Source organism: Hetaerina americana, unplaced genomic scaffold, assembly GCF_022747635.1.
Source record: "Hetaerina americana unplaced genomic scaffold, ioHetAmer1.1.p SCAF_4, whole genome shotgun sequence".
Taxonomy (NCBI): Eukaryota; Metazoa; Arthropoda; class Insecta; order Odonata; family Calopterygidae; genus Hetaerina; species Hetaerina americana.
The window spans coordinates 14,220,986-14,235,879 of record NW_027286985.1 but is presented as its reverse complement, the minus strand read 5'-3'; the positions used below and the strand labels follow the sequence as shown (position 1 = coordinate 14,235,879).

The following is a 14,894-nucleotide window of genomic DNA, read 5'->3' as shown; positions in this document are numbered from 1 at the left end:
TGGAGGGTAGGGGGCTTTAGGTCTTTACCTCCCACCCCCGCCGCCTTCGCCAAAACGGAGATCTCTCCACGAAAAGAGGAAGGTCGGGTGCGATGTCCTGGCAACTCACCAGGCGGCCTTGGTGACAAAGCGGCTAGCCCTGGTCACTCGCTTCCCTCCGCCTCGCCGGATTGCTTCGCTCGCCCATTCTCCCGCTCTCTCTTCCCCCAATCGTCCCTTCCTCCCTGGGAGCCGCGCAACGCTTTCTGCTGCAATTGCTTCGGGGGGGGGGGGTCTCGAGCGAGGATGTATTGCTTAAAAAATCGATGCATAAATTCAGTCTCGAAATTCCAAAAAAATATTATTCTCTATCATTGCTCCTGCGTGAACAATAACAGTGATTCGCATCATTTAATTTATATCGATATTTTTATGATTTATTTAGGTGGTCATGTGCACAGAGGATGCTTCGGCCGGTCCCTACAAAGCATCAAACATCTCTGTTAACTTTTTAAGCAGGTTACAAAATGCACAAAACAAAATAATTTTTTCTTGATTTTGTCCCTTTCCACCATTTCCTGATTGATCTACAAATAGTTTCCATTCCCCTTCATGCCTACCTAAATGCATCTCCTACATATCGGTTAAGCATTCTCCTTTGTATCTCAGCCATGAAAATTCTTCTGCCTCTCAGGCTTTACTTTACATCAACTTTTCCGGTTCCTCCGATATCCGCCACCAGCTTCCACTTTTTTTCATGACTTTTTCCTTCCCATAGCATTTTCATAACCTTTCAAAAACACTTCCTCGTCCGTACCCAGTTTATTTTGTCTTGTGTATTCATGGAATCCAATATAAATGAATAATCTTTTCGACCGTATGTATTAAGCAAATACGTTAAAACTATATCGAAAGCACTACATGAACGAGCGTTTATTATTTCTAGCAGTTGACAAATTTTTCCGCAATGTTCAATATACAAGTATATCACCGATTTTATTCTACCCAGCTTGTTCCACAAAATAAACTCTACATTATCCGTTAACAAGTAATTGGTAGGGGTGATAGTCTACGAAGCTGCAAAGAAGTAAAATTTAACTTTAACTTAAAAATTGAAAACTTATTCTCAATTTCCGAAAATATATAGGCTATTTGTAACAAGGAGCTTGGCAAATTGATGTACTATGCAATGGACAATTACCATTTTATGAGGCTATCGTTTCGACATTTATTGAAATTTCCGATTTCGAGACACCTAGTTCAACGAATTGATCTCTTCATTCCCTTCTCCGTTTCTCCATGGTTTTGGATATCGAGAGTAGCGATTGGAATGAGGATTTTCATTCCTCCTGTGCGAAAGTGTGTTCTCAAGGTCGAAAAATTGGGAGCACTTCCTAATATCCAGAGAAAAAAATGAGCAGCTCGGCGTTGGACAAGATCTCAAGCACTCCTTTGAGTGTTAAATTGCTCGAAAAACTTCGACGCTTTTCTTTGCAGCTTTGGCTGACGACAGATTGCTGCGATAGTTATCTTCAATTGACGATTATCTTTCGTACAATTGGTCGTTCAAATCAAAACTGTCCAATTAGAGTATAGCAGAATATTCCCACCGCATCATTAACGCGCAGAAAAATCTGTTATAATTGGTGCGAAGTTATTATAATTCTCCAAGTCGAGTTTAAAAAATAAGACTGCTGAGCAAAGAGTTAAATCTCTGCTGCTAATTCGTAGCCGGTTTTAATCGTATTCCCGTCAAAAGGCCAAAGAGAAATGTTATCTTTTGGCGGTTAGGCCTCATTTAGAATATGCTGCTAGTATGCGGGATCCTCACGAAGCTGGATTGATTGCCGTATTGGAGCGCATGCAGCGTAGAGGAGTTGGATTTGCAAACGTTGAGAAATTTAGTAGCGTATCTAAAATATTAGAGCAGCTAGGCTGGGAATCACTCAAAGGAGCGAGGCTTAAGTTACAGATTAAAGCTCTTGCATAAATTGGAAGGGAGTCTCTTTAGCAATGATGTTGAAAATGTATTATTATCCTCATCGCCCTGCGGTAGGAGAGGTCATATCAATAAATTTAGAGCGATTAAGTGTAGAACAGATATATTTAAGATGACAGTTTTTCCACGAGCAATAAGGAATTAGAGTAACATTGTCAGACCGCGGTAAGGGTCATATTTGGGCCAAAATTATTCTGGTGTGTATTCACTCCCTGCCACACTCTTTAGTGGTGGCTTTCAGGGTACTAAAACATTCAAGTAACAAATATCAATATCAAACGAAAAGCTTATTGGCATCCCAGTGGCAGTAGGATACATAAACTGGAATTCATGTCACAGATTTTTAGCAAAAGTAAAATTTCAAAGTGAATTCAATATTACTGATATTGAAATTTGATCAGTTAAAATTCTATAATATAGAAATTAAAAGACAGGAATTGACTCTTTATTTATGGGACGAAATGAAAAATGACCATTTATGTAAGTATATCACCATATTAATTTTCTCGAGCATTCAATTTGAGTCGACCATTCACGCAGTGGGTTATCGAAAAAAGTCATTATTATTTCTTCATTTTGGGCACATTATGGTCCTATATTTGGACCCATACACGCACGTTACCAAAAGCACTCGGGTTTTCCCGTGGGCAGTGAAGTCTTCGGTTAACTTCGGCTGCAAATTATTCTTATTAATGGAATTCTGGCGGGGCGATATTTATTCTAGTGCTAAATCCCCGAAAACTCATCTTCATACCCACAAACTGGAGAGAGAGGATGAATTGCGAGGAATAGCTGATTTCGCTTAAACGGTTAACAACATTATAATCATTCCCATTTCCTGATAGCCAATTCAGATATTCAGCTTATTACATCGTTTGTTACATCGACACCGATAAGAAGAAAGTGTCTCTCATGCCATTGCATCCAGGCGGGATTCTTATGGTATCTGAGGGAATAAATCCTCGAAATCACCACTACGAATCAAAAAAAAATATACGTATTACATGGACCAAAACTGAACACAATGCACCAGGAAGCCAACGCCTCTTGGTGAGCAGGAAGTGCTTCGCCAACCATTCAATGCTACCGCGGAGTCCGGCGGCGAGCCGACCGAAAGGTTTGGGGGAAAGGAGGCAGTTTATATGCTACGCGTGAACGTGCTGCTCCACTGGGACCACGAGGGGCGAACGAACGAACGAACCGCGTACTGAAACTCAGACCAGTAGGAGCAAGTCCCAATCAAGTGTTTCACCTCGCAGGAATTAAGAGGTCTGACGTATCTTTTCCGGGAATTTTACAATCTGCCTAGGCTAACGAGTAAATAAATATTCTATCATTGAACTCACGTAAAACATGAAAATGCAACAGTGACGGAGATAAAAAAAAAGCAGCAACAGGACCGACGGTTTGCTTCGAATGGATGAGGACAGAGGTCACCTCGAGCTAAAGCCCTCTAAGTGAGCCAGTGGAATTCAGGCCTAAGGACATGGCGGGCCAGTATCGTTCCTCGGGTCACCTACGGTAGCCTACCACTCTTAAATAATAAATCTTTTAATCCAGAAGTCAGAACTGAGAATTGATATTCCGTGAAGCAGCGACCCATCGCTCTTTACCCACCTATATTTCAACACGATTTAGCTAAAGAGCATCGCAGTTAGACAATGAATTTGAAATCGACTTCGGCACACTTCACACTACGTGATAGTCACTAATTCGATTAATACTGCACCCGGGTGTGGATTAAGGAGTGGCAGAAGTGTTCAGCGTTTGTCTACCGAATGGATAATATTAGATTTAAGCTCTAATGATATCCTAGATAAGCTAAAGTTTCTATCGTGGATATCAAAATTTAACAGTCTCAAGTGGCACTCGGAAAAGGAACTGGCCCTCCTACTCTAATTGAGTAAATTCAAACTAAAATCTCTTATCTGACAAACCGAACTAAAGGCTGAAGACTGATCATAGATGCAAAATATAAAGTACGGTCAATAATTTACATTATATAAGTTATCGGATGTAATCAACGGTCACGATTTATTATTCCTGCTGCTTCAACCAGCAATGGACGCGAAATTTCCAACGTTTCTGTCGACGAAGCATCTACCGAAAGCCGCCACTTCCAGTCATTCTGCACATATGGTTGGTAAACGCCGAGGTAGCAGTGCCCGTATCAACGCAGAGGGAATCTGTTTAAAAAATGGAACCAAGTCCATAATCAATACTTTCATTGTCGATTTTAACTCCTTCTAGGTGCAATAAACTCCATTTCCATCTTTTCTTCAATCATCCTACATTTATAACTCTCTCGTCGGCTTCATTCTGGATTCCATCCTCATCATACCATTTTATGGCTTTAGAATCCCATAAATGTCCATAAATGTGGGTGTATTAATATACACCCACAAAACTCTACCAATAAAATCCACTGACAAACCCTGAATTATTCACAGAATAATATTCATCAGAACAAATTCTAGTTTTCACCTCTTTTTTATAAATTACGAATACATTTTAAGTTTATGTGATATTAATACGATGACAGGGAATTCGGCGAATCGAATGCGTTTCCCCGGCAGATCTCCTAGCTTCCTCACGCCTTTTTGTTAGGAATACGTAAATTGAAATGCTTGCAAAACGAGTTAATCCGCATTTGAGTAGTCATGCCCGTTTCGCGAAAGTTTCAAGCAGCATTGGAACCATAGGGTAAGTACGGGAAATTTCACCGATATTCCAAATAAGGCTTCATTGCCCTGAATCAGTATGGGCTGACTAGGCTCCCGTATGAACACGCGCCTATCTCTTATCTCCCCAGTTTTCAACTGAAGTGAAGGCCAAAAATAAATTTTTAAGCAGACCTTTCCAGCGGTCATTGTATATAGTTTCAAAACTCACTTGAATAGCTTGATCTCCATCACACACCTTAAATGCGCGTGAAGTTAAAACGAATTCTGGGAGCTAAAAAGGTAGTAAAATGGTCCGCCAAGCATTTCAACACACTTTCAAAATGATTTACCATTCGTTCACTCATGCATGGAATCACACACAGTCATGGCCGGCAGGTACGGTGAGGCTGATCCATAAATTTTCAATACGTGTAATTTCTTATTTGACATAAAAAACATTTTGGTGGTGAAATTAGACACTACAGCACTTGAGATTCTAATTTTCTACTTAAAGAGTATTCTAATTGCCTACTTACCTTATAAGGAAGACACTCAGTAAGGAAATGATTCCAACAACTACCCTTAATTTGGGCTCTCATTGTAAAATTTCTTGAATGAATGCTGTTAACATTCAATCAAATGGACCCAACTTTTTAGTCCGTTGTTGTTTCCATGGAATTAGGAACTTATAGCTTGAAATGACCCATCAGACTCTCGCAAATCTCTTTTGGTTAAACAAGTTTTCTTCCAAGAAAGTTCTCACCAAGATTTTACGCTAAACGTAAGTTAAAAAGTGTGTTTATTTCGGCTTCACAGCGCAAAAATAAACAAAAATTTCTTGGCATCATTTTTTTGCACACCAGAGTATATTCTAATTGTCTTTGATTGCATAAAATGCTTCCAGTAAATTAATTCTTTTAAAAACTCATTTCCAGCATTTATTTCCGGAATCTTTCCGCGAAATCGTTTCCATATACTGAATATCCGTGAGCGTTGTCCAGTTACATATTTTCTAAAAGTTCAAGGATTATGACTGCAGCCATGTTCCACTCGTTTCTCGTCGACAATGAGAGAATGCCGCATGAGTCACCGTTGACTGCCGCTTGGGAGTTGCTGAAAAACCTTTTTATTGAGGCGAACTATCTGCACAACGGCTCTCGAGTTTTCTCTTTCGCTGGCGAATGTCTGTACCTCAACCCCAGCGATAATAATTTCTCATTTCCATAGTATCGTGTGCTCAAATAAGTCCGTTACATAACCTCCTGACAGTATCGAGTAGATATACGCTTCAAGGCCTTTGATGACGCGCTCCACGGTAAGTCTTCCCCAAGAAAGAGGTGAAAGTAAATTTCCATCCGGCAATTTAAATCTCCGTTAACGAATTGTAATTTAAAATAAAAGTAAAATGGTGGAGTAATTTACTCGTTAGGCTCGATTCTGTAACCCTAAAAACTTTAGAATGCGATACTCGGAGATCACGGATCGCGGTACTTGAACCTTTGCAATTACGTCGATGCTGCAAAGTCAACAATAGCACGGTGCTCGAGCAAGATCAACAATCAGAAATGATGTGGTATTGACGACGGGAACTCATGTCAACCGCCTCCTCTTCATAAACAACGGTGAATTTTCAAAGCTTTCATTCACTGAGGGTTTCTTTCCAACTTCGCAAGGTCGGCATAAAATTTGCTTAATTGATCTCATTCATGAGCAAGGTTGCCGTATGACCCAATTACAACGGACTTCGGATAAAAGTTATGACCCCGGCACTACGTGGGATGCGACATCTGGGCGTGGTTTTTCGTCCCTACCCCCCCCCTCCCTGCCTCCTTCCCCTTCTCCATCCCCGTACACCATTGGCGAGTAATATTGTCCCGGTGAAGATTTACCTTCCAACTATTTCGGGGCGTTCTTCCACCTACGTCTCTTGCTCCCAATTTCTTATCTTAGTGCGCCACAGCGATGGGAAAGGGGAGGGTCTAATCCAGGAGAGGAGGGAACCGCTGCGAAACCTGAAAAGGCAGGGACCGAAAAGTTGACAAAACCAATACGTTCTCTGCCAGTTTGGAAATCTGCGACCGAGATCGGAATTTCACATGCGACGACCCGGAGGGATTTTAAGTGCTTCAGGCCACGCGACTCCCGATCCTTATTTCTCAACGTCGCATTTTTTTTTATGAGTCGAGGATTTAAATATTTGTTTGGATTTAAATATTACCTCAGCGCGGTTGCAAAGGGAGTGAACTCGTGACGAAAACGTCCTTCATTTTAATTCCGAATTAAGGTCTCTGTAATGAAATTATTTGCTTCACAAAACAGTTCCTGATACCTCGATATATAAAACACGTACATTAATCCGTCAATTTTAATTCCAACTGCATGCGATGCAAATTTTTCTCGTGGGAAACTCTTATATAAGTGTTTTTCAAAGATTAAATCGCGGGAATTCATAGTTGAGGTACTCTACCATTTATCAAAAGAAGGAGTCGTTTGGGGGTTGGTAAAAGTGGCAGGTGTGGGGAGAGGAGAAGTTATCATGGGTGTTTTTTCAATCTAAAATACGGTTGCAGAAAATATTGAGAAGATGTAATAGAAGAGTAAGGGAGGAAGTGAATAATTTGAAATTGCAACAGGAAAGAGGGTGATTATTAGGTTTCATCTAAACATTTAGCCAAGAGGGTAATATCTAGAATATAGTGTACTATTGAGCAGCTGAAGATAGGAATAGTATGCAAAAATGGGGATTATAACGTATTATACAAAGTACAAAATATTTCTGTATCCTGCAAGGATGTAATGAAGTTTTCAGTGGCAGTTCAAACGTAGGGGCAAAGGTCTTCTGTGGAAATAATTTTGTTTCGCAAAAGTGAGAAAATCACGCCAGAAACGAATGAACGAAGTGGTACACATCTCCTTTTCAATAGCAAGTGGAATGATATGCTTGCGCCATCTTCACGCGACGTGACGTCCAGGCGGGTACCTTCCCGAAACTGGGAGCGATTCTGGGGAGAGGGGCGAGGACCGCAGCCAGCGTTGCGGTTTCCAATGTTTGATCAAGCATACCTGCTCGAACGATGTCCCACGCTCTGAATTCCGGCTGCGTTTACATCTCCCTCCTTCATCCAGCCTAGACCTCCCCTCCCATTCGCCCTCTCTCCAAAGGACTCCATTTGGCCTCTCCTTAAACCTACCGTATCCATTGTTACGCCACCCAATTGCTACACTTCGGGTCATTAATTTGCAAAGGCGAAAGTTTCCCCTCGCCTCCCCTCAGCCAAATATCTTCAAGGACGTTTCGGGTAGTATTTACTTGGTCATAGCCGGGATGCCCAGCGCTTAGCCGGGATGCATTTAAATCGAGATTTCTAAACGAGAGAAGAACCCCTACCTGCACAGTTCTCTTCTTTCATTTTGCACAAGAAGCATGGGTCGAAAAAAATCTCGCGTAATATGAATTTATCTCACGCCGAAGTTAACCCCTCCTTGTCCCGCACACGCACTTCGGGTCTAATTGGCGAAAATATCCTCAATTTTATGATCGTGGTTTAATTTGGCAATCAAATAGGGAAGTCGGAAATGAATACGATCAACACACTCAACATACAGCTTTGGGCGCGAAGTTTGCCAAAACTTGGAATGCTCAGAAAGTAGCTGCAAATGTTGTCGAGTTAGAGGTGGGAAGTAGACGGACACTATTAGAAAGCTTCGGTTAAGACTGGTGAAGATTCGCGAATTTGTTATGTCAACGACAATTTCCGTCCCGAAGACCCGTGTAAACTTCCAAAGCTCTCTTGAGAATTAGAATGAACTAATGAAAGTGGATTTTACGACTTAGACCGCACACTCAGTTTGTGAGGACAGTGGGCATTTAGCTCAGCTTAATACCCCGTCATGGTTCTAATTACCTCGTCATGGAGGTTTTCAACCCGAGCTCGGAAAGAATGTCGTCGTATTTGATACTAAGATGACAAAATAAATGACTTCTTTTTGATTGAAGAGGTTAGGAATGTTAGGTTGCACTGTAAGATAATTCTTGACATTTTAGCTCAACTGAAAAGGTGAACTAGTTTTCTTAAGCATGCATGGAAAAAATTGCAGGAAATTAAAAAATGAAGGGAATAATCTTCCAATATTATTCCTCCTAGGCCTTTACTTCGAATTCCAGAAAGTTCATGTCGTTCAATCAATAATAGGATACTATTTCTGAGGAAATGTAACCAGTGTTATTTACAGGGTTAAAACTAAACTCATTTCCATTATTTTTTAGAAATAGGTTATATATATATATATATATATATATATATATATATATATATATATATATATATATCTAACCACATAAACATATATACAAAGACGTATTGGCCCACATTGAAATAGGGTCGGCATCCATGATTATGCGATGTATGGTCCTTGGGATTTTCTATTGTCATTCATATTAGCACAAAACTCGTGACACTTGGCAGAGTTCCCGAAAAAAGTCCAACATTGGGTAAATGCTATCCGACGATAATTCAAGCAATTTTTGTACCAACTGGATCATATAAATGAGGCTTCGAAGGGCAAATTTATATTATGTAACAACCACTCCGTCAATGATGGGGGCAACTTTTCACCTTAAGAAAACAAATGCCCTTTAGTTGTAATTACGAGGTAGTAAAATGGACAGTAGTTGAATTTGTCGGTCATTCATCGGGAAAAAGGTAAACCTATCTAAGTTTTGTAATAACCTCTCCTTATGTACGTGCTCCCAGATAGATGACACTTCTCTTATTCGGTTTAGGTCGATGCTCCGTCATATAGGTAAGTCCGAATATGGAAGACATTCCTATAGTTTCAACTTGAACCACATTCGAATAAAATTTTCTATTAAGCCGAGGTTACATAAAGTTCAAAAGACAAACGATGAGAGATATAAAACTTTCTCTGGTTTCCACTTGGTAAAATATTTTGCTGCCGACGCGACGTTTCAAAGCCTAGCGCTACCATTCTCCTCAGAGAATTGAGGTTTTAACGGTATTTTCTATAATAATCAAACTTGGAATAACCTTGATTACTTTTATTAAAACGACAAATACAATGGAGGTCCTGGTATATCATGTCATATTAATACATATTATTACGTATTACACGTCATGGAGTTACAACAATAATTATGAAGCATGATCGGCAAGAAATATGATCCGCTGACTTTCCTAACACTAATTTATTGATGAAGAGGCTTACTAATCTTTCTAAGATAAATATTTGTAAAATTACTCATTCAAAATTGTGAAAGATACATCGAATGCTTGAAATTTAATTGAAGATGGCGCTTAAGAAGACCGAAATGTAAAAGAAAACCTGGGAGTCTACATCTAATCTCTACAGAATGGATCATCTATTGGAAAAAACACGTATGGTGTTAATTAGGAAGCCTGTATTCTACTGCATAACCGCTGGTTTGATCGCCCCAGTCAATTTCGATTTTAGGGGCGTACGCGCAAAGCTTGCAAATCCAGAGCCACACGCGCACTCACTTTCAAGACCCAAAAGTTTCGACAAAACGAAATGAGCGGATCAATGGCCGATTTCAGCAACCATCTATTGCGCCGTACGTTGCACGACACCGTGAAACAATAGGGCCCAACAATACTCCATAAATTCCAACGACCACAATTCGCACGTCGATGGTCTGGAGGGCGAGCGTTTCGTCACCACCGGCCACGATAAATGCCAAACACTTAATGCACTCGGATCCGTACTCACCGGCGTCCACCATGTGCTGCCACGTCGGGAATCTCCTCTTCACTCGAAGGGACACCTGCTGTAGGGTGATAACGTAGGACAGCATGGCGTAGCGGACAATGTTTCGCCTCATCAGACGTCCCCGCTCGTCCTGCAAAGGCAATTAAAGTTACAAGCAATTCGGTACAGCCGGCTGAGGACAAGGACACCTGCGGTTCAACTCAGATTCATTGGCCTGAGAAAACGCCGAGTACCTTCTACTAAATCATTCCTTTGCCTAACACGCGTGACAGGCCTTCCCATTGGAAATTTAACCGACACAGGCCGAAAAAATTTTAGGTTGATTTTCACAGCGATCAATACGAAGTTTGATCAAGGGTTAGTACGAAGGATCAGTGGGATGAATAATTATTGCATTTAATTTTATTTCCTTTCATTACCTTCATCTTATTGAATCGAGGGTAGAATGTAACATATCTCTACATGGAATACGCTGGCTGATAGTGGATTTTTTTATTACTAAGTAAATTTATCAAACAAAAATAATTCAATAAATCTATTGTAATCCAGATTTAAAATACGATTCCGGTACATTGCTTATAGATATTTGGAAAATCGTCACGCTTGCTGTGGCGGTGTTCCGATTTCAACAACCATCAATTGCGTCGCGCACAAGGTTGCCCAGTTGGCGCGTAAGCAATCGAACATATCAATTAAATATTGATGAATGAGAACTATTTCTGGGAACCAGTGAACAGGTTTTCATCTACATTCCTGGAAGATGATTTCTCTCGTTTCTTGGACGCAATATTTCCACTCAACTTTCTATATCTACATATAATTTCACTAAATGCCGTTGGGGTATATAGCAATGACTGTTATAAAGCCATCTACTAGGGAAATTTGAGATTTTTATTATTAAGTTTAGAATACAATAGGCAATAATATGTCAATGGTAAAACAAAGTCGTGCGGTGATCTTGACCATCAATGCTTTGTTGTGCTCGACTAATTACCTCCGAGTCGGCATCAACTGCTGATATTTGCAGTTTTTAATTCGGTAAAGTCTCCCATTTTAATCTTAAAAAATGTAGTGCCTTTAAACTAATAGGAATTTATAAATTATCTGAGCAACAAATTCTGTTATTTCTATGCAAGTTGTTAAACGGCCGAACGACTTTCCCTATTCTTATGCTCAATTCTGAAATGGCATCATTGACACATAGAGTATTCAAAACGAGAAATAATAAATGCTTAAAAAGCCTAACTTTCGAATTCATGCACAGTATACCCTTGGTGAAAACAAGTTGCTTCAATGGTGTTCCGCACACAGTTCAATTGTCCGCAAAGCGGCCCACTGTGACACCCAAGAATTCCACTTGACCCGAAAATCCCTATATCAGTCCAATCAGCTACAGAGGTGTAAGTGTGTGTGGCCTTCTTTTTTCTGCATGGATGATGAGATTCATTGTCTCGGAAGTGCATTACTGCGTACTTTTTCATGCAGCCAGAGACAAAACTCGCGACATCAAGACATAATATTATGTAGATCGCTAGAAGGAAAATCCGTTGTAAATATTAGTTAAGGAATTACAGATGACCGTGTTACCAACGGATAGCCTGCTAGTTATTTTAGAATCATTGTCACTGATTTAAATGAGGAATAAACCGAAAGGTTCAGATCACATTTCCTTGGGAGACACCGTGCCGGGGGCTACTTTCACGAAATCGGAACCACTTCCGTCAATTATAGCTTTTTGATTACGTACAGAAAGGAAATCGCGATCCCAATTCACGGTTTTTTTTGTTATTTCCCAATGATCACAGTTTTTATATCAGTTTATTGTGTGGTGGAATGACTTTTGAAATCTATGACTAGCGCGTCTAATTTTTTTTGTTTCTTCAGATTTTAGGATGTAGTGAATGGTTGAACCCAGCTACGCTTCTATTGGTCCACTCATTCGAAAATCTTGATTGCTGTTTGTGAAATATTTTCGGCCACCAAGGAATTACATGATTTTTTTCAACTCATCCGCGTTGTAAACAACTCCAAAATCAAATACAAAACTTTAGAATTGTATGATGCATTATTGTTTTCTCATTTCATTGTGCTATTCCTACTCAACGGTTGAGAATTTATCATTTAATTTCCAATCGTTGGTCCAAAAAGTTTAGGATCGAAAACAAAGCTACTCACTACATATTTTCTCTTTCAGACCCTTCATGCGGACAGCCATCTTTATAGTTTTTTAGCGTTGGGTACAGCATTTTTTACTTGCCGATAAATGTGTGAGATTTAGTGGATTTTTTAACGAAGCAAGGTACTTTCCCTGGCTACTCAGCGGTAGTCGTACTTAACTGTTTCATTAGCCTCCACTGTTATTGTCACGTGAAAGTATCCTGGTTTAAATAAGCCTGAATAAATCGATTTTACGCAGTATATCTACGAATTATTTGTATGTTTTTCAATAGTTTTCATGAAATTTAGTGACTAAAATTGCTGGAAACTTTATCATCAACCACGATCTTTTATAAAGCTACATTCTTAAGGAGCATAAGGTAATAAGTATAAATAATGGGTATAATTTTAAAGTTTTATTACAGCAGCAAACTATTCTTTGTACAGTGAAGTCGCCCTTGGTATCTTTCATTTATGTCGACATGTGTAACCATGTCATGTCGACTAATTGTTAAAAGATATACAATTTTATTTTCCTTAGACTTTTTTTTAAACGCTTGTTGGAAAAAGCAAATGGAAAAACAAGTTTAGTTACTCAGCGCATGCTTAGCAGTTTCTTAATTTATATTCATTCTAAGAGTGCCCCAGTTAATCGAAAGAAGGTTAAAGTCACCGTCGATAATTAGTATACTTACACTTAGTGAATTCCGAGAAGAATTCCGGATATTTTACAATTTCTAGCTGGTGTGTCATTATTGAATTGAAACCGGTAGTGGCGATTGTAGAATGAAAAAACGTATGTTTCTTAGTTTACCTTATTTTAACAGTCCTCGGCTAGGATGAGGCACCTATTAAAATTTCCACTTAAAAAAGGGGTCCATTTTTCACATCAGTAGTTTTTAAAGCTCAGAGGGAAAACTACATAGCTTTTAAAATCAACCATTACTTCTGTGACCAAGATGAAATCGTCGCTTTGAATTACACATGCTCAATATCTGTTCTTTATTTTTATTACTCCCATAATTATATTTGATCAAACTGATGCTTTTATTCACTCAAAAACAAAATATTTATTTCATTACCATCAGTCAGCAAAATTTAAATATGAAAAATGGTCATAGCATTTGATACAAAACTGCATCGTGCGTGTTTTCAGTGGTATAGAACCGATACATTTCCTTATAATTAGTTTGGTGTCTTATAGTTATTAAAACATATTGTTCCATTGTTTTTAGACGTTACACTTTTGCGGTTTATTCCAATTTTTATTCAATATTGACTAAAAATTAAAAAGCTTTATGATATTCCTATTCAAAAAGATATTGTGGTGACTAATGAGCCATTCATCCAACGCCAAGGTCGAGGCTTCCAATTCTGTCTCAAATGAACGTTTGTCATGGTTATCGAAGTCACCTCAGTGACTGGCGCAATTAAAATTAAGAAAACACGGATTCCTACTTCAATTTAACGTATTTATGTCACGAGAGGGCAAAACAAAAATCATTTTTGGAAAGTAAGATGAATTGAAATGTGCATAATGGAATAATTATAGGTCAAGATTTGGTATTAACTATTTGGTGCTATTAAATCCATGGTACTAATTGATTGTCTCCATCAAATTAGATATACAGAAAAATAATTCATTTGTTCAGAGCTATAGAGTTAGGAAATATTTTTTTTAATAAATGATGAGCATCTACTGTTAGAAATGTTTCCCATTTAGTTCAAAAACGAAGCAGTCGAATCTGCTAATGTAATGCAACGTAATTACATTGTGAAAATATTTTTATGATACAAAATATTATTTCTTAGTTTTATAATAAGAAGCTTAGGTCCAGGCATACTAGACAATGAGATAGAAAGGGCATTAAAGGAGATGAAACTAAATTAGGCCGTTATGGTAGACAATATTTCTGCGGAACTGCTAAAAGGTTTAGGGAAATGTGGGAGGAAGAGTCTATATGGACTGATTCGTAGTATCTATGAGAATGGAACCTGGCCTGAAGGCTTTGTGAGATCAGTGTTAGTACCTTTTCCGAAAAAGGTAAAGCTACATTATGTGAAGATTGCAGAACAAGACGTTTAATATCCCAAGCAACGAAAGTTGTTCTCAGGATCATAAACAAAAGGATAGAGAGTAGGGCAAATGATTACTTAGGGGATGATCAGTTTGGGTTTAGGAAGGGGAGAGGTACGCGTGATGCCATTGCAGTAATGAGATTATTAATCGAGAGGAATATAGAACACAACCAGGACGTATTTGCCTGTTTCGTAGATTTCGAAAAAGCGTTTGATAGAGCGAATTGGGAAAAACTGATGAGTATATTGCAGAAAATAGGAATAGATTG

The 14,894-nt window shown here is 39.0% G+C and overlaps 1 protein-coding gene across 1 annotated transcript in view; it reads right to left on the bottom strand.

Moving 5' to 3' along the window:
• Best2 (bestrophin 2) overlaps positions 1-14,894 on the bottom strand; it is a 261,189-nt gene that overhangs the window by 99,384 nt on the left and 146,911 nt on the right. Inside the window, exon 4 of the mRNA XM_071590110.1 lies at positions 10,390-10,519. Coding sequence (XP_071446211.1) covers positions 10,390-10,519 — 130 coding nt within the window. The remainder of the gene's footprint in view (positions 1-10,389; positions 10,520-14,894) is intronic.